This window comes from Saimiri boliviensis, chromosome 1 (assembly GCF_048565385.1).
Source record: "Saimiri boliviensis isolate mSaiBol1 chromosome 1, mSaiBol1.pri, whole genome shotgun sequence".
Taxonomy (NCBI): Eukaryota; Metazoa; Chordata; class Mammalia; order Primates; family Cebidae; genus Saimiri; species Saimiri boliviensis.
In genome coordinates this window covers 69,794,280-69,821,722 of record NC_133449.1, presented here as the reverse complement: position 1 = coordinate 69,821,722, position 27,443 = coordinate 69,794,280, and the positions used below count along the sequence as shown (strand labels likewise).

Here is a 27,443-nt window from a genome sequence, read left to right as displayed (position 1 = left end):
TTAATAAAATACAGGTATTTATTGTTGTTGACTCTATTACCAAATACAAACGTTCTAAGAGAGACTTCCACAAAATTTCCAATTTTTTTCTTTGCAAATTAAAAAAAACCCAGCAGATATAAGTGTTTTTAAAGTTCAATTTAATTTTTACTTTCATAATTATATCTACAGCACTGTTCTATAAAACACTGGGAAACTAGAAAAAAAAAAAAAACTGAAAAACCTTAATTGTCTTAACTTAATATTCCAAACAAGTGACTCTCCACGATCCCCTGAAACCACATAAATTTTACATATTACGAATGTTTTAGGTGGCTGCATTGTCTTGAATGGAGCAGGGGAGGGTGGGCTTAATGAAACAGTGATAAAGTCACTAATTCCAAAGGCTTAGCTAAAGATACAGTGAACATTAAAGAAACAAAGTGAATTCAGAACTACTAATTAAGCATGTATAAAGTAAAATGATGTGACAATGTTAACTTCATTACTACTGTTAAGGTAACAGAATCAAAGCTTCTGTAGATTTCAAAAACAGAAGTTTATTCATAAAACACATTTATAAAGTTTGACCAAAAATAAGACTATAAAACCCCTACAATCTTGTACATTTCACCATCACTTACCAGTCCATAACCAAAAGTTTCACCAATTCAATTCCTGTATTTTACATGAAAAAGCACTCTTTATAAATTACAGCATTTCATTCTATGAATTAAATTGCTGAAAATAATTACCCAAACCTAGACCAACAGTGCCATTTTGATATTTTATACAATATTGTGTCCAGAAACTTACTGACAATGAAATCTCCCAAAATGTATTTATGAAGTTAATTCAATTTTTTTCCAAGGCAATCTCTTTTAAAACGAATGAAATTATTCCCACCACATTATAGACAGTAAAACATAACACAAGCATAAAGATAAAATATGGAACTTCAGGGACATAGAACACATTTAAAATATGTTTAATTATAGACAACTACTGACTTACAAATGGAAGGGAGAAGAAAAGAACTGGCCCTGGAGATAGTTCACTTGGTGCTTCTGACACCCATGTGCAGCAGCAAGCAGGTCAGCAAACACACCCCGAGAGAGGCTGCAGCTAGCCCAGAGGCTTGTGTCTGGGGCCTTTTGTCATCAGCCAAATCCAGCTTTGTTCAATGATGGTCAGAGGATACCAGAACATATCTTAAACTCTATGAGAGTTCCTCTGGAAGGTTTCAAGTCTAAAGTCTTGAAGTCAAATTTTATGGAGTTTCGTAACAATCAGTACTCTCACCGTTTGGTCAAATGAGCTACAGACGCAGAGACCCCTTTTATCCGGACTCCAATCCAAACTTGAAATGGGCTGGGTGGACAATGTAACATTCTGCAGAAGGCTTACAGAACCTGCGACTCCCATCTCTATTCCCTCAGAATCTTTCTTTGACCGCTGAATAGGGTATTCACTGAAAACAAGATCAAAATGGTAAGAGGGCATAAATCTTAGCTTTAACCATTTTATTTCTATACATATGCTTCAATGACTTTATTTCTCAGTTGGTTACTGGGACTAATAAATACTTTAAAAATCTTTCTAATATTGAGTTGTTTGCCAATAAAGAGCTAATTTCGACATCAATCCTATCTCTAAAATGTGTTATAAGAGAGCATTTTTAGTTCTACTGAAAACTTCTAAAAGTCATTTCTGTTCAGCATGTATCTATATTTTCTCTTTTAATATATGAAAGTTCTAGGTTGATCTAGCATTCTTTAATACATTTACTTGATGCTTTTGATACTCTTTTATTTAATGTAATTTTTCTCTAGATTGCTGACACCACAGGCAAACAATGTGCAAAGGCAATGGCTGTAAGTAACATTTGTAGAACTTCATCTAAACACTTCCAGAATGAAAAACTGATGCTAGCTTCTAACCCCAAGGCTCCATTACATAGATTCAAGCCAAGGACCTTCCGTGTACCACTTCTATGGGAAGGTGTCACAGGGTGGAATGTTAAACCTAAATGTAACTGTTTCAAAAAAGAAAAAACTGGTTCTGAGAACATCTGATATTTTTTCAGCTGAAAATACAAATTTATAAAGTAAGAAAAGAAGATTAAAGTCATAAATCCTATTTAATCTGATTTGAAAAGGGAGAAAAAAACACTGCTCCCCAATGGAGATGTGTTCCTAATAAAATACAAAAGTATTACTCCTCAGAAGGCCTTTTAAAACCTACTAGTTATTAATTATGACAACATCTGTATTTCATAAATGCTAGCAAAGGCCAAGAATGTAAGAAGCACAAAGCAAATCAGAAGCAGAATGGAAATGAAAGAAGAATCTACAGGTGGATGATCTACTATTTTCTCTTCCTCTCAAACCCTACAAATCACTTTGATTAAAAGAAATAAAACATTGAAATAAATAAACAGTTTAAATACAGACTTCTTTCATATATCTCTTGGCAAAGTCTGCAATTATTTAGTATTCAAAAGATAACAAAGATTTTTTAAACTCTCCAGATCATCTATTGAAGTTTTATAAGCCTATGTGTGTATGATTCAAATACTCAAAAAAAATCAGCATGTTGGGATTTTTCATTCAAAAAACAAGTCGTGAATAACTAGATAATTTCTTCTAGGAACTCTTGGTTCAGTGGGCAATAAATATTTACAATTTAATTGCATTACTTCCAAGGCAGACTGGCAAATGAAAATAAAGCTAAATATCATTTTACTTAAACCAATTCCCTTTGCTGGTACAATACTTGACAGCAAAACTCCAAACCAATTTGAAGATCAGACTGGACATCTGTTCTGGTTGGGTGTAAAGTTTACATTGTGCTAAACTCTGAATTTCCATACAGACCTAACTTTACTGATAGAACTAAATCCACTGTAGTAAAAAATTCCAGCTGCAAAAGTGTTTGTGTGTCTCATGGAATACAAATTCATGTGTGGATCACAACAAAAACTGGGACTAATTCTTTAAGTAAGCAGCCTAGAGAGTTTAGTCACCAAGTAAAGTATGACGTGCCACCACACGGCTTCACTAAGGGGACTGGCCGAGCCTAACGTGGGGAGGAGACTGGAGTGGAAGGATCAGAGAAGAACAATGGGCAAAGGTGCCAGGAGAAGGGAAAGTAGCAAATGATCTCTCTACCCAGCATTCTCCCAGAACTCCTCAAGCTTTTTCTCTGCTTTTCACTCACAGAAACCATACTGGTTTTTTGTTGGTTTGTTTTTTGAGACAGACAAAGTCTCTTTTGCTCTGTCTTGCTCTGTCGCCCAGGTTAGAGTACAGTAGTGTGATCTCAACTCACTGCAACCTCCACTTCCCAGGTTCAGGCAATTCTCCTGCCTCAGCCTCCCGAATACAAAAATTAGCCAGGCGTGGTGGTGGGCACCTGTAATCCCAGCTACTCGGGAGGCTGAGGCAGGAGAATCGCTTGAACCTGAGAAGTGGTGGCTCTGGTGAGATGAGATCATGTCACTGCGCTCCAGCCTGCGCAACAGAGTGAGACTCTGTCAGAAAATAAAATAAAATAAAGCGTTCACTCGGTTTTTTGTGTCAGTGATATCTCTGCACACAGTACTTTGAAAAGTACTTTTCAATTGTAGCCCGGTTTTTCAGAACCCCTTCCAGCTTCTTTAAGGAGCTAACAGAGAAGAACTTTGCAAATGTAAAAGTCCCACATATATTGAAGATGGTGTTTTTCTTCTTATATTATTAATTAAACTTATTTTTGAAATATCCTTCATTTATGGGCTTGCTATTTTTTTCCTGAGTGATGTTTAAGAAACATGTAATTTTTCCCCAAGTACATATTGCTCTGGTAATAAAGTATTCAGAAATACCATTAACTCACAATTTTTATCAGACCTTTAGTTTTTGTTTCTCTTTTCTTTTTTTTCCTTTTCACAGACCAACCCTGAGCAAGGATATCAGACCTTTTAAATGATCTAGAATCTACTAAGTTAGTGCCCTTGGGATTAAGAGAGTAGCATGCATAGTAACAGCTTTCACTGTAACTCACCCTGCCTAGATATGCAGACAGCAAAATCAGTGATAAGGTCTTTCCTGGAGGCCAATCAGGAGCCTCAGGCTCTGCTGGGGTCTATCACAATGATGTTATCTAAACTGAGGCAAGGAACCCTATTCCCATCTTTAGAGGCAGTGAGTGTTCTAATCACTTCAAGATAATGACTGATAAAAGTCTTGGGCCAACTTTTTCATACTTAGAAGACACAACTGAAATGATAAATATACTTAATATATTAAAAGAAGATTAATATTTACTAAGTATAAAGTATAGTCATACAAAATGCTTAGAAAACAAGTTACGTAACACCATGAAGTTTTAAATAATCTCAAAAGGAACTAAGTCAAAGCAGGAAAAAAAAAAGACAAAAATGTTCAATCTAATCCTACTTTACACCCACAGGTAACTTTAAAAGGAGCAGTGTGCACTGGCAGACTTACTACTTCCAGAGGTGAAGGCCGCCGGCGCCTCCAGCTGTCAGAAAGAGCTCCCTGTTCTGCGGCAGGTGTCGGACCTGCCATACAGTAGATTTATGAGCCTAAACAGAACGAGAGGCACACAACTGGTTTATATGCTAAATGGTGCCCTGGAAGAGAAATCCTGCAAATAAAGAAGCTTTACTACCTTAATTTCAACGGTTATAAAAGTAATTAAGGTTATTTTCTGGCGAACCTCTTTATAACAGCTATAGAGATTTATAGGAGCACACAAGAAATTATAACAAGCATAATTTCTCTTTATTACTTTATGAAACAAAGTTCTACTGGATTTAAAAAAAGACAGGTATTAGATTTAAAGTCCATCTAAGTTTATAGTACCAAATACATTATGAAAATAGATGTTACATATTTAAATACTTCTAGTTCATTCTGAAGGGGAAAATGCTCAAAATACAAAAATATGTACTTTTGTGTGTGTGTGTATATATATATATATATATATATATATATATATATACAAAAAATGTAGACCGAATTAAAAAAAAAAACCACATTTTAGTTTTCAGAACAGTTTGAGGTTCATGAGAAAACTGAGCAGTAAGTATAGAGTTCTTATAGACTGAATATGAACTAATAGCTCCAGAGCCTTATTTTCCATTTATTGCCATTGACTTGTCCAGTCTTCAAAACAAGGGCCATGAGGACTTATAGACAATGTTTATGGTCATAATAAGCTAAGGCCTTTATCATTCACATTAGACCAAAAAAGATTAAAAACCAGCTACTGGAGGGTTAACAGTTCGTTAGCACCTCAGTAGCAGACAGTAAATCCATCCTGGCCCTACTGTATTAACTAGGGGGAACTCAGGAGAGAGACAGAGACAGAGGGAGGGAAAGAAAGAATGAAGGAGGGAATGAATGAATGGCTGCTGCTTTGTAGAAGCAGTGGGGCTGGCTATTGTGGTATACCACATTTTAGTGAGTGATTAGTCTTGACCTTTGATTTCAATAGTCTTTTGAGAGAATAATCATTAGCAGGTAAAAAAAAATCTTATCTCAAAGCACACATTATAAGTGGGTAACAGTCTCCCAGTGACTAGGTTCAAGCTGTCTAAACATTTTATTTTGTAGCTTAAACTTCCCTTCTTCTTCAGGAAGTTGAGAAAAACACAAAAAGCAAGGGGAGAAATGACCTCTTAAAATACATCAGAGTATTTGGCAGATTTAGTAATTACTGGGTTAACTAAATATAATTTTTTAAAAACTACACCTTAGGCCAGGTATAGTAGCTCAAGCCTGTAATTCCAGCGCTCTGGGAGGCTGAGGCAGAAGGATCACTTGAGGCCAGGACTTCAAGTCCAGACTGGGCAACATAGCAAGACCCTGTCTCTAATTTAAATTTTTTTTTTTTAAATTAGCCAGATGTAGTGGCATGTGCTTGTATTCCCAGCTACTTGGGAGGCTGAGGCAGGAGGATTACTTAAACCCAGTATTTTGGGACTGCAGTGAGCCATGATCCTGCCACTGCACACCAGCCTGGGTAAGAGAGCAAGATTCTGTCTCCAAAAAAAAAAAAAAAAAAAAAAAAGCCAAACCAACAAAACAAAAAAACTGGAGATGACACTATAATTTATAGATAATGAACTATGTGTTGCAAATTATACATGGAACAATTTAGAAAAGTGCTCTATGTTGTTGATACTTAATATATTCCGAAACGACAAAAGCAAATCAATATTTTAATTTATAGCTAGCTTGTTAAGAATTTAGTTTTTTATAAAGCAGGGATATTAACTTACACACAATAATAATAATGAGACAAAACAGGACAGTTCAAGAAATCCTACTGAATCCACAGGAGAGACAGAAGCAAAGGAGTACATTCTAACTTCCTGAGCAACTTACATATTTTAATCTTATCGAAACAAAGAATCTGTAACTGATCTTTCTTTTTATACTTGAGGAAGCTCAAATCACATTTCCAATCCATTTCTTGTAAATGACAGGACTTTTCTGCATGAATTTTCTGTAATTCTCCCAGTCCAGAAACAATCTTTTTATTTTAAAGCAGTATTTTCCCTTTGTGCTGCTTTCCTTGTCTATTGGTCTAACGCTATAATACCACATTTCCCTCTCAGCTACCTCAAATGCAAGGCAAAGTAAAAATAAATAAATAAAATATTTTTGAACATCTACTATACATTAATCACAGTACTCAGTGTGTTAAATAATTTCATTTAATACAGCAAACTGGAATATAAAAATAAAGTGTAATGAAATGATATCACATACACAGTCATATTTTGAAAAGTATATAACCAGGTATTAACACAAATATTACATACTTATTAGGAAACACTAGGGTGTGTTTTGTTGATCAAATTCCTAACATCAGCTAGGTTTCTTCTAATTGCTTCTAAAGTACAAAATAAGATTCCTACCTACCTGAGATCTTTATTATAATCAAGAAGTCTAAAGTTGATAAACTTAGGGGAAGTACTCTTTGCACAGAAAAACTTGTCAAGTTATCACAGGAATATATCAAAAATAGCTCCCTTCACATAAAGACCTGGAAGAAACCTTGGTGACTAATTCTATTTATTAGTCTAAACCAAGCTATCATTCTTTCTTCATAGAAAGACATTTCCGTCATATTTACCTTTTCTGAAACAGAGGCAAAACCTTTGGTTGGATGCTGTGTTCTCATGTCAAAAACATGGAACTTTCCTTCCAGAGAAGTGGCTACTAACTTATTCATACTTATGTCTTTTCTGTCAAACTCCAAGCTACACACCTGAAAACAGAGAATATTCATTATTGGTCGTCTTGTCAGTATTACTCAGGAGGCTCTTTTATACTAAGTAAAGCAGCTTTAAAATGATCAGATAATGTGAAAACACTCTAACCATCATTTTCTCTTTTAACTTTTACCATAAAAATTTTTTTCCAGCTAGGCATGGTGGTCCATGCCTGTAATCCCAGCACTTTTGGAGGCCGAAGTGTGTGGATCACGAGGTCAGGAGAGCATGACCAGCCTGTCCAACATGGTGAAACCCTGCCTCTACTAAAAACACAAAAATTAGACAGGCGTGGTGGTGCACACCTGTAGTCCCAGCTACTCGGGAGGCTGAGACAGGAGAATCGCTTGAACCCAGGAGGTGGAGGTTGCAGTGAGCTGAGATTGCTCCACTGCACTCTAGCATGTGTGACAGAGCAAGTCTGAGTCTCAAAAAAAAAAAATTTTTTTTTTTCCATTAGTAAGATCAACAAAACTATGTTGGGTTCCCATGCTCAGTGGATGCCTTTGGGAAATCATTATTTAACTTTTTACAGTATTTAACAGTTATAAGTCAAGGCTGACAGTAGAAAACAAGAGGGAACAACATTCTTTGCTAAAGGTGTACAACTCAGAAACCAATAACCGGAGAGTGTCTGGGGAGGTGACTACTGTTTCAGGCTTTCTGATATTAGCAAAAAAAGGCCTTTTACTTGCTTATTTTGATATCTTACTACATGGCCCACAGGGGTCTGCAGACAGGCTGAAGGGGCTGGTGACTCCCCCAACATTGTACATACCACATATGGGTGTGAGCTCACTTTTTGAAGAGAGGATCCAGGTTTTTCATTAGATTCTCAAATGGGTTTGGCCCCAAAAGGTTAAGAACCATTGGTAGAGAGGTTGACTGAGATGAGTTAATAGAGGGGTGCTCCTTTTAGTTCAGAGGTGAATGGAAACATGCTCAGAGAAACGAAACGCATCAGCATGTACTTTACCCCATTTTTGATGTTTGTCTCCCACCGTAATGCCATATTTCTAAGATCAAATAGTTTGATATCCCCATTGTCATAGCCAGCACAAACAACACGTTCTTCTTGATTATAAGCATTGCCTGGAAATCAAGACACAACATTTCACATCCTTATAAATGCATCCTTACAAAGATTGCTAAAAAAAAAACAAAAAAAACAAAAAACAAAAAACAAAACTACACACCTAACTTATACTAAATCAGACCTTAAAATCACACTGGGTAGAATCCCATCTTATCAATCTTGACAGGACATCAAGATTATTAATGTGGTATCCATTCGTTTTTTGTTTTGTTTAAATCTCTTATAGAATTTGGGTATTTGTCCCCTCCAAATCTCACGTTGAAGTATGATCCCCAATATTGGAGGTGGGGCCTGATGAGAAATGCTGGGTCAAGGGGCTGGATCCCTTGTCAACGGCTTAGTGCAGTCCTTGCGGTAATAAGTGAGTTTTCACTCTTCTAGTTCACACGAGGTCTGGCTGTTAAGGAGTCTGGCATCTCCCTCCTCCCCTCTCTCTTGCCATATGACATGCCTGCTCCTGTTGCCTTCTGCCATGAGCAGACACTTCCTGAGGTCTCATCAGAAGCAGATACTGGTACCACGCTTCTTGTATACCCTTAAGAACCATGAGCCAAATAAACCTCTTTTCTTTATAAATTACCCAGTCTCAGGCATTCCTTTATAGTAATTAAAGAATGCAATGAAAATTGGACTAATATAAGCTCATTCGCTATAATTCCATACTGAAGGGATATGTGAAAGCATTTACTGAATTCAATTTAAAGAAAATGCTTTATGCTCTATCTGCAAAGACTGGCAGGCCAACTACAGCTCCAGCACAGAGGGGTCTCGGAGAATAAACACGGTTATACTTCTATTGCTTTCTTAGCAGTAACTATATTTGAATGCAAAGAGAAACTTTAAAACTAATTTATCCTAAAAAATGTTGTTCTGGTGTGACTCCATCTTCAAAAGAAAATCTGAAATAAGCTGTAGCACACTGTGACATATTTTTAGTAGAGTGGATCATCATACCTGAAGTAAGTGTATAATCTGTAGTTAAACTCATCCTGCTGGAATTCAAGGATTTTTTTCCCAAGTACCTCTTGCTGAGGAAAGAGTGTTAAGTGAGAAGGAGGCCCCTGTCACTGTGCTAGGCTATCTGGGCATCTTATCCCAAAGCCTTCATTCTCTACTGTCTCTAACTTCGTTTTTTTCATTAACTCCAGCCCTGTATTTCCACCGTGGGCCCCACCTAGATGGTACACTATCGTCTTAAACTCATGATGTCCCCAAATGACCTTACCATTTCACCTTACAAACTATCCCACCCCTTGTAGAATTTTTTTCAATTAATGACATTATTAACCTCACAATCAGCCTGAAAATTCAGTCATCTTGGATGTAATCTTTTTTTTGTTCTTCATATCCCCCAGATTGCCAAATTCTATGCATTCTACATAATATTACCTTCTGAATCATCCACTCTGCTCCCTTCTCAGTGCTTGTAACTTAGGTCTTCCCTGGAACACGCAAAGAGCTCCTGAACTCATATTCCCTGTGCCATTCATCACTCCCGCTAAATATCACTAGTTCATTTTCCTAAAGCTCGGATTTCATCTCTTCCTTGCAAAAACTGTCAAAAACATCTTCAGGCCGTCCTAACATCTCTGGCCATGGTCCTGAGGCATCTCTAAGGATATTCCTGGTACTATTCTCCTCTACTGCTAGTCCTCCCTATCCATGGGTCCATGCACCTATGGGTTCAACCAACCATGGATTGAAAATATTTGGGAAAACATTTGCATCTAGACTAAAAATGTACAGACTTCTTGTTCTTGTCATTATTCCCTAAACAATACAACAATGATTGACATAGCATTTACATCATATTAGGTATTATAAGTAGTATCGAGGGATGACTTAAAGTATATGGGAGGATGTGTTAAACCATTCATGAGAACTCTGCCCTCATGACCTAGTCACCTCCCACCAGGTCCCACCTCCAACACTGGGGATTACAATTTGACATGAGATTTGGTGAGGACATAGATCCAAACCATGTCAAAGGACAAATATCAATTCATCTTACAAAATCAATATTCATTTTAAGTAAATTGATAAAGGAACACAGTTATCAGAATGTATAAGAAATAATTTTGTAATGGCAAACTATTTTCTAGAAAATAAACATACTCCATATACAGTGTAATGTATGATTTGTTAGGTTACTATTTGCACTGAGGCTTGGCTTAACCCCATTAATGGTATTTGGTTTTAAATTAGGTCAATATGATCTAATTAAACAGAAATACATAATAATAAGCACAATTCTTAGCACTTTACATGTAATTAACTTATTAAATCCTCATGACAACACAACTAAGTAAATTCTATTATTAATTCCATTTTAAAAATGAAACAACCAAGGAACAGGGAACTTTGGTAATTTGCTCCAGGCTACACAGCCAATAAGTAGCAGGTAAGATTTCTAACCTAGGCCCCGGAGGTTGACATTAATCACCATGTATATTTGCCTTAGAAAACTATTAGACTAACCGACAAAACAGATTATAGAGACTACTAGGAATTTCTTGCAGCACCGTGCTTATTACCATCTGATAATTCAAAAGCAAGAATTCTTCCATAATTTACCAAATGCCACAGTCCAACAGTCTCTCTTGTTTTCTCCTTGTACAGGTTCCATATTAGCAACAGGATCATCTTTTTGCCTGGGGTCCCACACCTTCACAGTTCCTGGTATGCATAAAAGTGAGTTGGCAAAAATTAAAAACTGAACGATCATGTTTCTTTTCTACATTCTTCTATGGCTTCCTGTGTTTGTGGCAATATGACAGATGTTATGACGTGTGAAAATATTCACACTGTTTTGACTTCTAATTGGGTAAGCTGTATTTAATACCAGAGATATGACCCATATGTGACTATCTGACTTGATTTCCAAATTAACAGATACACAGAAAAGCCAACAAGTGTTCCTAAGTTACCGACAAGTGATGACTGTCAAGGCAAATGTGAATGTTACAGAATTCAAATCATGAGCCGAAAATAAATGTGTTATTTATTAGGGAAAATACCAGTGTTGTTTTAATTTTTACTTTTTTCCTTACTACCCATTTAACCATTGGCATGTATATACTCTAATTTCGAATTAATGGTTTCTTATATGAGTTCTAGAATACCATTTTTGTTTGTTTTTTGAGACTGAGTCTTGCTTGCTCTGTTACCCAGGCTGGAGTGCAATGGAGCAATCTTGGCTCACTGCAACCTTCGCCTCCCAGGTTCAAACCATTCTCCCGCCTCAGCTTACCAAGTAGCTGAGACTACAGGTGCATGGCACCACACCCAGCTAATTTTTGTATTTTTTTTTAGTAGACACAGGGTTTCGCTACAATGGCCAGGCAGGTCTCAAGCTCCCAATCTAAGGTGATCCACCTGCCTCAGCATCCCAAAGTGCTGGGATTACAGGTGTGAGCCACTGTGCCCAGCCTAAAATACTACTTCATATACAATTAATTTTCCTGTGGCAATAGTGAAAAGGAAAATGTCAAATAAAATTAACAAATAAATTTTCAATTTAATTTCAGCCACCTTGTTTTAATTCATGTTATGGGACTACTTACTAAAATAGTGTCATTACCTAAAAGAAAAGCAAATGCATGTAATAAAATGGCTCAAAGGCATATACCTGAGAGAGAATAGGAAAAGGGCAAAAAAAAAAAAAAAAAAAAAAATCCTTAAAAGGAAAATAACTCAGGAAAGGTGGAGTACAACATTAGATATATTTCCAGGGATAAAATAAAGTTGATCATTAAGAGGCTGCTTTACTTTTAATTTATTAATTATTTTGAGACAGGGTCTTGCTCTGTCACCCAGGCTGGAATCCAGTTGTGTGATCATGGTTCACTGGAGCCTCGACCTCCCAGGTCCAAGAGATCCTTCTACTTCAGCCTCCCAAGTAGCTGGGACTACACCACCACAACGGGCTAATTTTTAAGAGTTTTTATAAAGATGGGATCTCCCTAAGTTGCCCAAGCTGGTTTCAAGCCATCTTCCAACCTCAGCCTCCCAAGTGCTGGGATTACACAGATGAGCCACTATACCCAGCAAGAGTCTGTTCTAAATAGGAAAAAATCCCATATATAGAGGTAAGAGATTATCTTTCTCTACAGGATTTATACAAATTGGTAAGATTTATAGTAAGTCTGCAATAGTTAAATAAGCAAAGAACATAAACTATTCATAAAACAAAACTAACTAGTAAACAGAGAAAAAAGTTAACACAAGTTGGAATGGAATACCATTTTGTCTATAAAATAAGGAATGAGAAAAAGAAAATCATTGATGATAGGGTAGACTGGAAATCTACCTCATCTACTGTAACTGACTATAAATAGGTACTTTAGAACATTTGCCAATAAATTTTAAACTTTTTTTTTGGAGACGGAGTCTCACTCTGTTGCCCAGGCTGGAGTGCAGTGGCGTGATCTCAGCTTACTTCAACCTCCAAATGCCAGGTTCAAGCAAAACTTGTGCCTCAGCCTCCCGAGTAGCTGGGATTACAGGTGTATGCCAACACATGTGGCTAATTTTTGTATTTTAGTAGAGACAGGGTTTCACCATGCTGCCTAGGCTGGTCTTGAACTCCTGGCCTCAAGTGATCCACCTGCCTCGACCTTCCAAAATGGTGGGATTATAGGTGTGAGCAACTGCACCTGGCCCAATACATGTTTTAAAAAACCATAAAATGTTTATTCCAAAAGAGAAACATATATGACAATACTCATTTACTCATTATTTTTAAGCCACTCTCATAAAACCACAAAAAAAGCAAACCAAAGGCTTATTATAGAGGAATGGTTAAGAATAGTCATATGATGTAATATTATATAGTCATTAAAATAATTGTGGAAACAGCAATATTTGCATATGACAAAACATTAAATAAAAAAAGTTTCTAAGATATAAATTCATATTCATACTTATAACTATGCAAAATTATATGTAAGACCTAAAAGGAAAAGAATCTAATGATTGTGGTAGTTTGGTAGATTGAATGTTATTTTTCCCTCTATTCCTCAATATTGCTTTTATGATTAAAAAAATAAGTGATTTCTAAAACACAGCTGCCCTTGAGTACCCATTAGAAAATTGTATGTCATTTTTCTTTTAAAGCAATTTCCTCATGATCTTGAGCAGCCACTAAATAATTGGCCAAATCAATTACAATAGGTACCAAATTTCTCATGTACCCTTGTGAAACAACAAAATTTTGGACTCTCTTAAAGTCATGCAGTACCATTTTGGACACCAAAAGACCTGGCCCTTGCTGGTCACTGCACAGTGGAAGAGCTGAGCTGGTGCCCTTGCAATTCTCTGTAACGCTTAGTGGATGGATCACAGAACTTCAGTTTTCAACCAGCTGTCAATATGACAATTTTCACAAGTACTAATTCTGCCTCTTAAAGAAAGAAAATGAAAAGCTGCCACCCACATTATATTGTCAGCTGCCTCAAAAACCTGTAAAGACATTTTAAATCCTTCAAGGTTTAGAGGAAACCATCATTGTCAGTAGTTGAACCAGTTCAACACTAAAATAGTATTAAGTGCTATGAATCTATCTCAAAATACTCAAAAGTCTGAAACGATCAAGGGACAAGCAATCAAACTTGCCTGTTAAAGAACTAGAAGCAAGACTGTTGGATTTAGGGAGTCAAGGTGACTGAAGGAGATTTTTTTACTCAGAGAGGACATTCTGTTACATAGAGATTCCCACTAAAATAAATAAATAAAATGCATAGAATACATTGACTCACCATCGCGGCTGCCAGTCACAATTTCAGGTGCTCCTTCTCCAATTCCTAGTCCACCTACACCATCTATTGCATTTATAATTTCTTTATGGCCCTTTACAGAATATACTGGCATCTCTGGAGCTTCTAAATTCCTAAACAACAAACACAGCTTTTTATACCACGTCTCAAACATTTGAATCCACTACTAAAATTTAAAAAGATATATTATGGTTAGATTTTTGGTTTAGAAATTAGGGTTTTGCTATGAAGATAGTTTACACATTTATTTGTACTTCTGAAATGCTCTCTCCATTTCAACTTCTTTCAAGCCTCCAACGAGAACTGTCATCATTCAATTTGGAATTCCAATCCTGAGCTCACTTTACTTAGTGTTCTTCAAAGACGATCTATCCAAGACGCCCAGAGATGAATTACCAGGTGCGCTTGTTAATAAATGTACATTCGTGGGCTCCTCCCCAAACATAATGAATCAGGATCTCAGATGGGTCTCAAAAACAATGACTGTGGTACATTGAAGTCTGAAAAAATACTGCTTCAAATATAGAGTAAAACCCAGATAGGTCAAGGCTGCAGTGAGCTAAGATCATGCCACTGCCCTCCAGCCTGGGTGAGAGAGCAAGACCCTGTCTCAGAAAAAATAAAATAAAATAAAGAAAAAAGAAAAAAAAACCAAAAAACCAAAAAAGCCATGTATCTGAGGAGTTGGCTCTCAGGATGGTTTTTTTCAATTCTGGGTTTTAGTGGCTGTTACAAAAGTATGGGAGGTGAACAGAGGATGGACATCATTAGCTGGCCTTACTAAATCATCATACTCATTGTTAAATTCCATCCACCATATGTAAAGGTTTTTGTTAAAATGCAGCTAGTATATTTCTATCTAAAATATATATTTAAATTCAAAGTGATATAAAATTCTTCAAAAGTAGGCCTCAGTAGCTGGATCTTATGACATTTTAAAGGATGGCTGAGTGTGGTGGCTCATGCCTGTAATCACAGCACTTTGGAGGCTAAGGCAGGTGATCACCAAATGTCAGGAGTTCGACACCAGCCTGGCCAACATGGCGAAACCCCATCTCTCGTAAAAATACAAAAATTAGCCATGTGTGGTGGCACACACCTGTAATCCCAGCTACTCAGGATGCTGAGGCAGGAGAATCGCTTGAACCTGGGAGGCGGGGGTTGCAGTGAACAGAGATAATGCCACTACACTCCAGCCTGGGCAAACGAGTAAGACTCTGTCTCAAAAAAGCAAGGATGAAATATGAGTAGTGTTCACGTTGTACACATTTCTTCCTTTAAAATATACTATTTTCCCACTGAGGTACACACCAATTTTCATCTGCTAACATATTTTTCTATGTGTCATTGTACTGGTAACAATACATATTACTGTAAGACTAGCTGAAGTTTGTCTAATAGGTCAATTCACAGAAAGGCATTCAGGAAGGTATTACATCTGCACTGCTGGGCAATGAATGGCTTGACTTGGTGATCCTTACACATTCCTTTTCTTGCCCATCTCCATTTCTCCCCGTCTTTTGCTTTTCTACTAGAACTTCTATTTACATTTCTCTTAATAATTCAGTTTTCAATAACTTGTGGATTTTAAAAGTGAATATGGCTATTCATGAAATATAATCTCAATTTATTATTGGGCCAAGATTTACTAGTAAAACCTTACTAATCAAAAATTGGTGGCCAGGCATGGTGGCTCAAGCCTGTAATCCCAGAACTTTGGAAAACCAAGGTGGGTGAATCACCTGAGGTCAGGAGTTAGAGACCAGCCTGGTCAACATGGCAAAACTGCATCTCTACTAAAAATACAAAAATTTGCATGGTAGCAGGAGCCTGTAATCCCAGCTAGTCGGGACGCTGAGGCAGGAGGATCGCTTGAACCCGGGAGGTGGAGACTGCAGTGAGCCGAGATCATGCCACTGCACTTCAGCCTGGGCAACAAGAGTGAGACTCTGTCTCAAAAAAAAAAAAAAAAAAAAAAAAAAATTGAGATATTTCAACCTAGTTTAGAGATGACATTTATCTTTATACCATCATTAGGAACTAATCAAGAGATTAAACAAGATGTAGTTCTACTTGAAGTAACTATTTTACTATTTTATAGACTTTAAAACTTTTTTTGTTTTTCTTTTTTCTTTTTGACTTTAAAACATTTTTAACATGAAATTATAAGATTTATCAACAGTCGGGCGCGGTGGCTCAAGCCTGTAATCCCAGCACTTTGGGAGGCCGAGGCAGGTGGATCACGAGGTCAAGAGATAGAGACCATCCTGGTCAGCATGGTGAAACCCCGTCTCTACTAAAAATACAAAAAATTAGCTGGGCATGGTGGCGCCTGCCTGTAATCCCAGCTACTCAGGAGGCTGAGGCAGGAGAATTGCCTGAACACAGGAGGCGGAGGTTGCGGTGAGCCGAGATCACGCTATTGTACTCCAGCCTGGGTAACAAAAGTGAATCTCCATCTCCAAAAAAAAAAAGATTTATCAACAAAAGTAAGTTGGTAATATCTGTACTATACTAGAAAACTGTATTAGAAAGATGGTCAATGGTACTATTTAATATTTTGAATACTCTTGTGTTGAAATACATTTACTTTTAAAAATAGCATTCAAACTCGCCTCTCTCCCAGTATCTCTCGAAGCATATGACGAAGCATGTTAAGAACTAATGAATAAATTCTAATTCAATTATTACTTAGTTAAAGCAAGGAGACATTAAACTCGTTTCATTTTGTTTAATGTTATGATTCTAAGACAGACAAATATGTTAAAGTAATATGATTATAAAGTAGCAGGTTCTAAGTGAGAATCAAGAAAGCTCACACTAGAAAACATGATGCAGGAAAGATAGTTCTTCTACAACACTTTAGAACTTTCTCCATATATTAGAATACTGCTGTATACTTTAAATGATTAAAATAATAGTTTTTCCTGAAAAGTAATTAAAAAGGAATTTCAATTCATTCCACTCTAAATACGAAATAACTCTAGGTAAAACATGAAAAAGGCTTTTGGCAGAATTGTGATTTTGCCCAATTCACAACAAGTTTATTTGGATTTGTTCAACAGATATGTTTCTAAGAAGTTGTGCTTAGATGTTAAAGCTTTAGAAAACAAACTTTCTGCAGTGCTTAGTCTCTTGCTGAAATATAAACAATATCTAATTTTTCAGTGCTATTCATGTGCTTTTTATATACTGTATTTTTAAAGGAGGAGGGGGAATAGATCTTTATTTACAAATACATGGCATTAAATGCTAGCACCAAACAACATTTGTGAAAATATGTATTGATAATATTATCCAAAACATCTAAAGAAAATAGGTTAGCATTTTTTAATGGATTTTGAATAATACAGAAATAAGAGACAATTCTCATATTTTTAGTTAAAATTAAACATGGAAAGACTTTAAAATTAAAATCCTCTCTGTCAGAAAAAGAGTACTGAAACTATCAAATAAATTGCTTATTTCATCTGTCTGAATACTGACTAAATCATCTTACCATATATGAACGTTTCCACCAAAATCTCCAGTAGCTAAATATCTCTGCTGTAAAGATGTTGCACCAAATGTTCCACATTTAATAGGTTTGGCCTTTTCAATCTTGATAGAAAGGGGGAAGACAGGATATATTATTTATGTAAGCAGATATTTACAATCTATTAATACCATATTTATGGCTCTATTATGGCACTTAAATAAGATAATATAAAAGGCAATTAAAACATCTTCTGATGAAAATGATCAGCTTTTTCCTTTAGTATTTTTTTAATGTAACTGTCAAAAAGAAAGAGTTAATTTGCCTTTCCTCTCCTCTCACTAATGAGACATTCAAATACTGACAGAGCTATCATCTTTAATGCAAATATGAATGTTTCAGCATTTCATGTGAAATTCTTTAAGATCCTCAGCAGAAATGAGAACATAATGAAGATGTTATCTTTCCAGATGGCTACGGGAACAAAAATGTTATGTGTCTCTTATAGTTTTCCCTGTAGAATCCTATAAACTGAAGATGCTTATGTCCCACTTTCTCTGGGGCCTTTCAATGCAGAGAGATTTAGAAACCTGTGTGTACCAAGGCACTCCTATTAGTATAGGTCAGCCAATCTTTTGAGGTTTTTTTACTCTATAAGGCTACTGCTCCAAGTATTGCATATAATCACATTAGTAAAACCACCACATACTGATATATTATTTAAGGTATGGGGCTTATGGAAATCAAGTGAAGATGATCATGTAGCCAAAAAGGTCCTTGGGAGAGGATCTAACACAATACCCTCCTGTCATAAAAGGAGACCAAAGCACAGAGCTTTACAGATTTGCCCAACTCATGCAACATTCAGCATTTAATGGTTCCTACCACATGCAAGTCACTGAACGAGGCAAAAAAGGATACAAGATGAATGAGATTGGCCAGTCCCTCAAAAAGCTTACAATTCAAATATCAGTTCCTATCTGGTTCCTCCAAAATACACATACTCATTATACCACTCCCACACCTCCCTGGGTCTTCCATTCACCTTCTTTTACTTCCTGATGTTTTTATTTCTCCACCTGCCCACGTTACCAAAGTCCCTCCTACAGTCTAACTGCTTTTCCTGCTGCCTTGGCTCCTGAGATCTCTGGAATCTGGAATTAGCTGAGTCCACTGACATCTGCCCCACACCACACTCTTGCCATATAACACTTCCCATTGACTGTCAGCCTTAACAGGGAAAAACTATTCCTCCTAGACTCTAACCATTTTTACATTTTTACATTCTTAATGTTTATAAAAGTAATACCTGATCCCTATAAAAATTCAAACAAAAGTATGGAAGGAAAAGTGAGTCCCTTTAACACTCTACAGAAGTAATCCCCAACCTTCTAGATTTTTTTTTTTTTTTTTTTTTTTAGACAGAGTCTTGCTCTGCTGCCAGGCTGGAGTGCAGTGGTGTGATCTCGGCTCACTGCAACCTCCGCCTCCCGGGTTCAAGTGATTCTCCTGCCTCAGCCTCCTGAGTAGCTGGGACTACAGGCATGTGCCACCATGCCCAGCTAATTTTTATATTTTCAGTAGAGACGGGGTTTCACCAGGTTGGCCAGGATGGTCTTGATCTCTTGACCTCGTGATCCGCCTGCCTCGGCATCCCAAAGTGCTGGGATTACAGGCATGAGCCACCGTGCCTGGCAACTTCTAGATCTTCTATGCATTCACAAACACACATGCTTTTGTTTCAATACAAGGCAGATCATAGAATGCTGTCCTTTGATTTGTTTCATTTAACAATACATCTGGATAAACTTTATTCCTTCTGCAGGTTCTCCAGTTTCCAGGACATCTTCCCTTGTAACCTGTCAGTTCTTTTCATCTTTCCCAGGTTGACCTGTTTCAACTAATTTTAAAAATAATTTCCCTGTTACTTCCAGTGTTTAGGCAGGCATTTCCATATGGGATATATTATCCATGTAAGGTATACATAGCAATTTTCAAGAACAAAATAAAATTCACTTAACACAAACTATAACAACTATTTTTCTCTGATTCAAAAGATACCATTATATGGTACAGGGCTTTGGAAACTCCCAGACTATTGAACTTTCCCATTGTTTGGGATCTGGATAAATTAGCAGTTACTATGTGGCCAAGTCTAAAAGCATTCATACCCTCTCAGAATTGTCTAGTAAGTGAAATCAGTCATCTACAGTAACATGTTTGTAAAAGACCTTATTGATGAGAAGCACAGAACCACAGAATGCTTTTCTTTTTAATGCACAAGTGGTCGGAGATGGCATCAGTCATTCCCTGCACCAGAAAATTAATACTCATGTATTCCCACTTTTTCTCAATATTATGAAAAAGAGTATCTTAAAATGGGGCAAAGGATCACACAGAGAATCAAAATTTTGTCAACTTACCAAAGCACACAGTTTCTAACTTATGTTATAAGGAAACAATTTTTGTTTTCCTCACCTTTCCCTTCTCCCCAAATAAAAGCACCTGAAATAATATATTAATATATTAACAGTGGTAAAGCACTTAATCACTATTAGGGCATAATTTCTATGGTGAAATTAATTCAGAATTCCAACCTATGCCAACTGATGAAACGGCTACCCACCCCTCCCTTCCCTTGGTCTCATACCAAACCTGGATCTTGCCAGCTCTAAGCCATTGATAATGGCTTCCATTTTCTGAGGCAGAGGGTGGGGGCAGACCCTCTGAGGTTAAGAAGCTGGTGGTCCTCATGCACAGCAATGTGGTTCCAGGAGACAGGGGATTAGGAGCTGTAGAGACCTTGCATCATTTATTGATCCAATTCTCTGAGAACATTTTTCTCTAAGAAGCATTGGGAAGATTGGTGGCCCATTTTCTTCCCCAGAACCAGCTAAAGCATTTTGCTTCCCGGAACTCCACTGCCATCCCCTAAAACCTCTGATGAGGGTCTCTATGCTTCCTAGGCCATGGAAGAGGTAAAAACTAACCAAGGCTCTTTGGTCCCTACAGTCTTCTAAAATTTTACTGCTGGTAATAAAAACCTGGAAGCAAAAACTTTCCTCCCTGTTGTTGTTTTACCCAACTTTCACTTTTAGGTCCTTTAGAGAATCTCAAACTATACTCCTGGAACACACTGATCTGTTACTAACATAATACATTAATTAGAAAATTCACCAAGAACAAAAGCCGATGGATGTGTTTTTCTCAAATTTTAATGTTTTTTAAAAATAAATGTCTTAAATTGCCTGGTAGAAAATACTAGCAAACGACCATCAGTAAAAAAATTTTGAGCCGGACACAGTGGCTTATGCCTGTTAATCCCAGCACTCTGGGAGGCCAAGGCAGGCGGATCACTTGAAGTTAGGAGTTCGAGACCAGCCTGGCCAACATGGCAAAACCCTGTCTCTACTAAAAATACAAAAATTAGCCAGGCATGGTGGCGGGTGCCTGTAATCCCAGCTACTTGGGAGGCTGAAGCAGGAGAACTGTTTGACACCCAAGGGGCAGAGGTTGCAATGAGCCAAGATCACGCCACTGCACTCCAGCCTGGGCGACAGAGAGAGAGAGAGACTCTGCCTCAAAAAAAAAAAAAAAAAAAAAAAAAAAAAAAATTTTAAACTGTGTGGTTACTTGTGATGTAAAAATCTGAATATATACATACATATATATAAATAGTCAGAATATATAAATATATATAGAGTCGGATTTTTCTGCTGAAAATCTCTTCCCTGTGCAGAGATAGAACTGACTACTTCAATATTTTATGGTGTTCCAAAAGACAGCACGTAATGTGCAGATTCTTTGACACCTGTGTATGTCCAAGAATTGCTACCTTCAAAGGAAAGAAACCAAACTGACAACTAACCTACACAATAGGCTCTATACATTTCACATTTGTCACTGCATCCCTTCTAAAAGTGTGTCTTTATTACTAATGTAAAGGAAAGAAGTAAAATGTATCTATACTGAGAAGCACAGACTCATAGGAGTGGCACCAAGACCTGTGGTATACAAAAGGCACAAAGCCCTTTGAGATCTGGTCTTGTCACTCTGTGACTTCACTTCCTGTTTCCAGCCTTCTCTACTAATTCCAGTCATACAAGTCAGCTTGCTTTTTGTCCTTCAGGCTTGCAAAGGTCTTTTCCACTCAGGCCATTTGCATTTGCTATTCCCACTGCTTGGACTACTTTTCCCCAGGTCACCATGCCACTATCTTTCTCTTCATTTGGATTTCAGCTCAAACGCCACATCCCCAAAGAGGTCTTCCTTGCCCTTCCAATCTGAAGAAGAACCCCTAGATTACTGTCACTTACCCTGTTTAATCATCTATTACACTTACCAACAAAATTATTTTATTCATGCAATTGTGTTGCCCTTTCTAGAATGTGAACACCATGAGAGCAGGGCCTTGACTAATTTTTTAACCCATAGCAGGCACTCAAAATTTGTTGAATGAAGGTATAAATGACCGTCCATGAATTTCTCAGCCCTAACACTAGAGACAGACAAACCAGGGCTGGTGTTCATTTTATGTTTTCTCCCTTTTCTACCACACTTTCATGTGCCAGAACTCTGACAAACAGTTCAGTTTCTGGTGTCACTGACATGCAATCATGAAAATAGCATCCATCTATTGAACACCTATATATCAGGTATGTTCTAGATGTTCTTCCAGTCTAAACCACTCCTTTTCTTTCTAATATGTACAACACTGCAAACTACGTGTTCAGAATACATGTTTTCAAGATGACAAAACAGGTTCAGAGCACTGAGTGACTAAGGTCCCAAGAGCCAGGTAGAATCCAGGCTTTTTCTTCTAAACCAGCCTGCCTCCAGGCTTATATATAAATCAATTAAATAAGCATTTTATTATTGGAGTCTCCATTCTGTAAACCTGAGAGTCACTGGAAGTATCACGGAAATGTTCAGTCTCGATTACTGAACTAAACGGTACACGGCATGAATTAAACCTACTTTCAGATGGCTGTCCTTTGGTTTTTACCTTCATTCATATCTATCTTTACAAGATATCAATATATGATATTATGCTTCCCTCATGTTCTTTGTTCTCTTCCTAAAGAAACACAAAGATATTTATAGATACTAGTGGTCTGCTGTGCAAGAACCAAATTAAACTCAAATTTTATATTTTGAACATATTAAACGTATTATGAATATATTAAACATACTAACATTTATCATTTGTGTGCACTAAGGACTGAACTTTGCTCAGAAGGGCTGAGCTCTGTTGCCAAATGGACTTACAAAAGCAGGGATGTTTCTTCTTTCCTTTGATATTCATGGAAATGATAATGGCAGCTAAATTAAGAGGTCACTAGTAAAAGTTAATTTTTCACAGTTCACCAAAGGGTTCCCTCTTAGCCCCGTTAGATACTGTATCTATGGAAAAGGAAAGATGAAAAGAAGTTGGTGGTTACTCAAAATTTTTCTTGCTAGAAAACTAATTGGCTAAAAATGGCTAAAAAATGAAGCTCTATCTTGCAAAAATTGTTCAACAAAGAAAATCAGTAGATACTAACAATTTTTGCTATATGATACTGAAAATGACCATCAATGATGGTCATAAATGACCTGGCTGTTCATTTTCTTTGCTACAATAAGAAGTAAAAATGATTAAAGAAGCTCAAGATCAATAATTCCTGTGAGAGCTATTTTTATTCCATATGTGGGTGGGTCTAGTACAGCTTGTCAGTATTTCCTCCTCCACATCCTGGCACTACTTAATTAACATTAAAAGATCTAGCCAACCAAATGCTAACAGGCAGTAAATTCAGTAGCACAGGGGCTAAAAAAGCAAATTTCATTAGTTTATTGCTATTTTTTATAATATAAACATCTACAACTGTGATTCCATTTTTCAGGGCCATCCCTACTCCATATGGCATCTTTGTACCAATTAGAAAAAAGATGCCCTTTATAGGCCGATGAAGTCTTACACATGTAAGCCTTGATGAAGGAAAAAGAGCTTTTAGCTCACATTTGATCACTCAGCCAGACAGACACCTTTGTGTGGTGCAAAAAACTGCTCAACTGTACATGGAGGCCCTGCCCTCCATTCCTTGTCTATCCTTTTAGAACTAAGATAAAGACTTCGACAAAGACTGATATGCTTCCTTTACTTTTCTTTTCTTAGATGCACAGGCTTTGTGAGCTCCAAGTGAGTGATAAGTTAAAAAAAAAAAAAAAAAAAAGAACAAAGATGCGTGAGCTTTGGAGCACGTGACTTAGTGGTAGTTCTATAATGATAAATCAAGTCTGTTTCCTAGTATTTTCATAAATGACCCATCTAGCTCAATAGTTCTCAGCCTTGAGACTCCTTAGAATCACCTTGCAAAAGTTTAAAAAAAATTCTAATCTCTAAACCTTACTCTAGATGCAACAAATATGTACCACTGTGTCAGAATTTCTAAGGGTGGGACCAAGGCACAAATGTTTTAAAACACACACACACACACACACACACACACACACACACACACACAGCAGAAAATGCACTCATATGATCCTGATGCACAGTAAAGAGTGGGAGTTACTGGACCAATATTTAACCTATATTCTTTTCCATTTCGCCAGAGCAGCCAAACACAATATAAGTTCTTAAACGTATTCTTGCATTAGTTTTATCCTCTTCTTGGACAGTAGGCTCCTTAGGAGAAAGGACTCAACTTTTAAATATCTTTGGTCCTTGTTAAACACAGTACCTTGAAATAGTGTGTTCTCAGACTATTCATGGTAGAAAAAAAAAAAGACCCAAAGGATCCAGGTGAAAATACACGTAGTGGTTATTCCTGGCACTGAGATTATGAGTGATATTTTCTTCATTTTCCTATCATAATTTTTTAAATGTTCTATCATAAATACATATTACTTTTGCTACAAGAGAAAATTATCTTTTTAAAATTTGCTGAAATTCCCTAGCATCTCTACGAAAGACAAAGCACTCTACTCCACTTGATGAAGTAAGTGTACTTTTGAAATGTGTACAAATCATATATTCTTATTTTATTATTTTTTTGAGGCAGGGTCTTTCTCTGTCACCCAGGCTGAAGTGCAGTGGTGCAATCATGGCTCACTACAGCCTTGACCTTCTGGGTTCAAGAGATCCTCCCACCACAGCCTCCTAAGTAGCTGGGACTACAGGCACATGTCACTATGCCCAGCTAATTTTTATTTATTTTTTATACAAAAAGTAGAGACGGGGTTTCACCTTGTTGCCCCGGCTGGTCTTGAACTCCTGGGCTCAAGCAATCCACCCCTCTGCCTCCCAAAGTGTTGGGATTACAGACATAGCCACTGCACGAGGCCTATTCTTATTTTAAAAAGTCACAAGTCTGAGCCCTGATCCTGCCACTGTACTCCATCCTAGGCAAGAGTGAGAACCTGTCTCAAAAAAAAAAAAAAAAAAAAAGAAAGAAAAAGACAAATTTCAATCATGTCCCATTTTCTTTGAAAAAGGAATGAATGGCCAGACGCAGTGGCTCAAGTCTATAATTCCAGCACTCTGGGAGGCTGAGGCGGGTGGATCACCTGAGGTCAGGCGTTCGAGACCAGCCTGACCAACATGGTGAAACCCTATCTCTACTAAAAATACAAAAAAAATTTAGCTGGGCATGGTGGCAGGCGCCTGTAATCCCAGCTACTAGGGAGACTGAGGCAGAATAGTTTGAACCTGGGAGGCAGAGAATACAATGAGCTGAGATCGTGCCATTGCACTCCAGCTTGGGCAACAGAGCAAGACTCCGTCTCAAAACGAAATAAAAAATGAAAATCCTTTAAATGCCTTTTCTTTTTAATGGTGGCTCACACCTGATCCAGCACTTTGGGAGGCAGAGGCAGGAGGATGGTTTGAGCCCAAGATTTCTAGGCTATAGTGAGCTATGACAATACGACTGCAGTCCAGACTGAGTGACAGAACTACGCCATCTCTAAAAAAAAGAAAACAACAATAAAAAACAAAAACAACCCCAAATGCAATACAAATAAATTTTACTTTGTGTAGAAATCAGGAAGGACATCATAAATTAGATAATCTGAACTACACATTAGAATAGCAACAGGTGGCCGGGTGTGGTGGCTCACTCTTGTAATCCCAGCATTTTGAGAGGCCGAGGCGGGCAGGCTGCTTGAGCCCAGGAGGTGGACACCAGCCTGGGCAACATAGTGAAACCCCATCTCTACCAAAAAAAAAAAAAAAAAAAAAAAAAAAAAAGGTACAAAAAAATTAGCTAGGTGTGGTGGCACACACCTGTAGTCCCAGCTACTCTGGAGGCTGAGGTGGGAGGATCCCTTGAGCCAGAGAGGTGGAGGTCACAGTGAGCTGTGTTTGCACCACAGCACTCTAGGCTGGGTGACAGAGCGAGACCCTGTCTCAAAAAAAAAAAAAAAAAAAAAAAAAAAGCCACAGGTTACTGGACGCTAAGAGTAATGAACAATATAAGGAAAGGTAAAAAGGAATAGGCCATGTTTCATGTTTGTTATTCAGGGAAATTCCAAGTGGGATGGGGTCTTACATACTTTCTATTCTAGGCTTAACAGTCCAAACAACTGTATTCATCCCTTATCTATCAGTGTAGTCCCTACCTCCAAGCCGATTCTCTCCATAAATTTTGATCCCCAGAGTTCTTAACCTTCCCTGCACTTGTAATCTATTACAACTCTGATCTGATTATGACTGATTTTTTTTTTCTTTCAGGTAACCTAAGTCAAGAATGTTTAAAAACTATAAACAGCTATAAAATGCTAGTGATTATTATTCTCTAATTCTTTCGCTAGCAATCAACTTATAAACCTAATCTTTCCACACCCTGCTTAAATCCTTTCAATCGTTTTCCATTTTTCTTAGAAAAAAGGCATAAATCCTTTCAATGTCCTACAGATCTTGTAATATCTGGTTCTTGCTTACCCCTCTAGTTTCTTAAGGAGATAAACTTCCTCCCATCACTGAGCAGAAAGCTCTGGAAACCTTGTCCTTTACTCCTTGTTTGGCCTAGTTGGTTTCTGCACATACCAAAATCTGTTTTTACTCATCCCAAATCTGTTTTCACTCTCAGAGAACCGTTACCGTGTTGCTTTGTGTGAGACAAGTCATCTCAGTTTGTGTTTTCGTATCATTGCTTTGATTACTGAACTGAGTATCTCTCCCACTAGAAAATAAACTCCATGAGATCGGGGACATTGCCACTGACATGCCTGGGAATACCAGGCACTCAACTGATACCTGTCGAATGTGTTAGGGTGCCTCTTCCAACTATACTGCAGGCATCCTGATGCCCGCTTTGGCCGGACTGCACTGGGAGTGGCAGGAGGGTTGGGCGCGGAGGAACTAGCCCGCGGATGAGCATAAACATTTTAAATAGGAAACATTCCTCAGTCGGCGGTCAGCTTCTCTGGTCTCGCGCGGCTCAAGCTGTGCTTTGCGGGGACGCTGGACAAAGGCCCTGGCAAAGGGAAATGCAGACATTTGCCCCCAATGTCAGTCCAGATGCTTGACCCGGCACCCACCTCCCGAAGCAGCTTCAGGTCCCCGTGCTGGATCTCGTACAGCTGAATGACGCCGGTGCCCCGTGCGAAGTTGCCCATGGTCACAAATTTGGCGCTGCAGGGCACCCACTTACAGTCAAACACCGTGTAGTTGAAGCCCTTCTGGATATGGGCGATAATCTGAGGCTTCTCGAAGGCCGACATGGTCCAGCCGATTTCAGCTCCGGCAACCGCCACACCCAGAGCCCCCCAAAACACCAACCTGGAAACCGGACTGCAAACATAGGCAATTTGTCCCTCCTGCTTTCCGTACTCTACCCCAGATGC

The 27,443-nt window shown here is 37.7% G+C and overlaps 1 protein-coding gene across 1 annotated transcript; it reads right to left on the bottom strand.

The window, feature by feature from the left end:
- Positions 1-123: 123 nt before the first annotated feature.
- DNAAF10 (dynein axonemal assembly factor 10) lies at positions 124-27,433 on the bottom strand. The gene is made up of 8 exons (XM_010333523.3): positions 27,138-27,433; positions 17,637-17,737; positions 14,120-14,250; positions 10,938-11,039; positions 8,244-8,359; positions 7,129-7,263; positions 4,470-4,567; positions 124-1,450 (listed from the first exon to the last, which is right to left on the bottom strand). Exons 1-8 carry the CDS (start codon positions 27,318-27,320, stop codon positions 1,243-1,245), a joined length of 1,074 nt encoding a protein of 357 aa, XP_010331825.1. The 5' UTR covers positions 27,321-27,433; the 3' UTR covers positions 124-1,242.
- Positions 27,434-27,443: the final 10 nt, after the last annotated feature.

Bases quoted from the DNA above. Each gene is read 5' to 3' on its own strand.
- DNAAF10 (XM_010333523.3), bottom strand. From the start codon at position 27,320: ATGTCGGCCTTCGAGAAGCCTCAGATTATCGCCCATATCCAGAAGGGC. The intron at 8,360-10,937 runs GTAAATTATGGA...CTTGATTTCCAG, and splicing joins CTGTTGGACTGTGGCATTTG to GCAATGCTTATAATCAAGAA. The intron at 4,568-7,128 runs GTAAATATGACG...CGTTCTGTTTAG, and splicing joins TTGCCTCTGTTTCAGAAAAG to GCTCATAAATCTACTGTATG.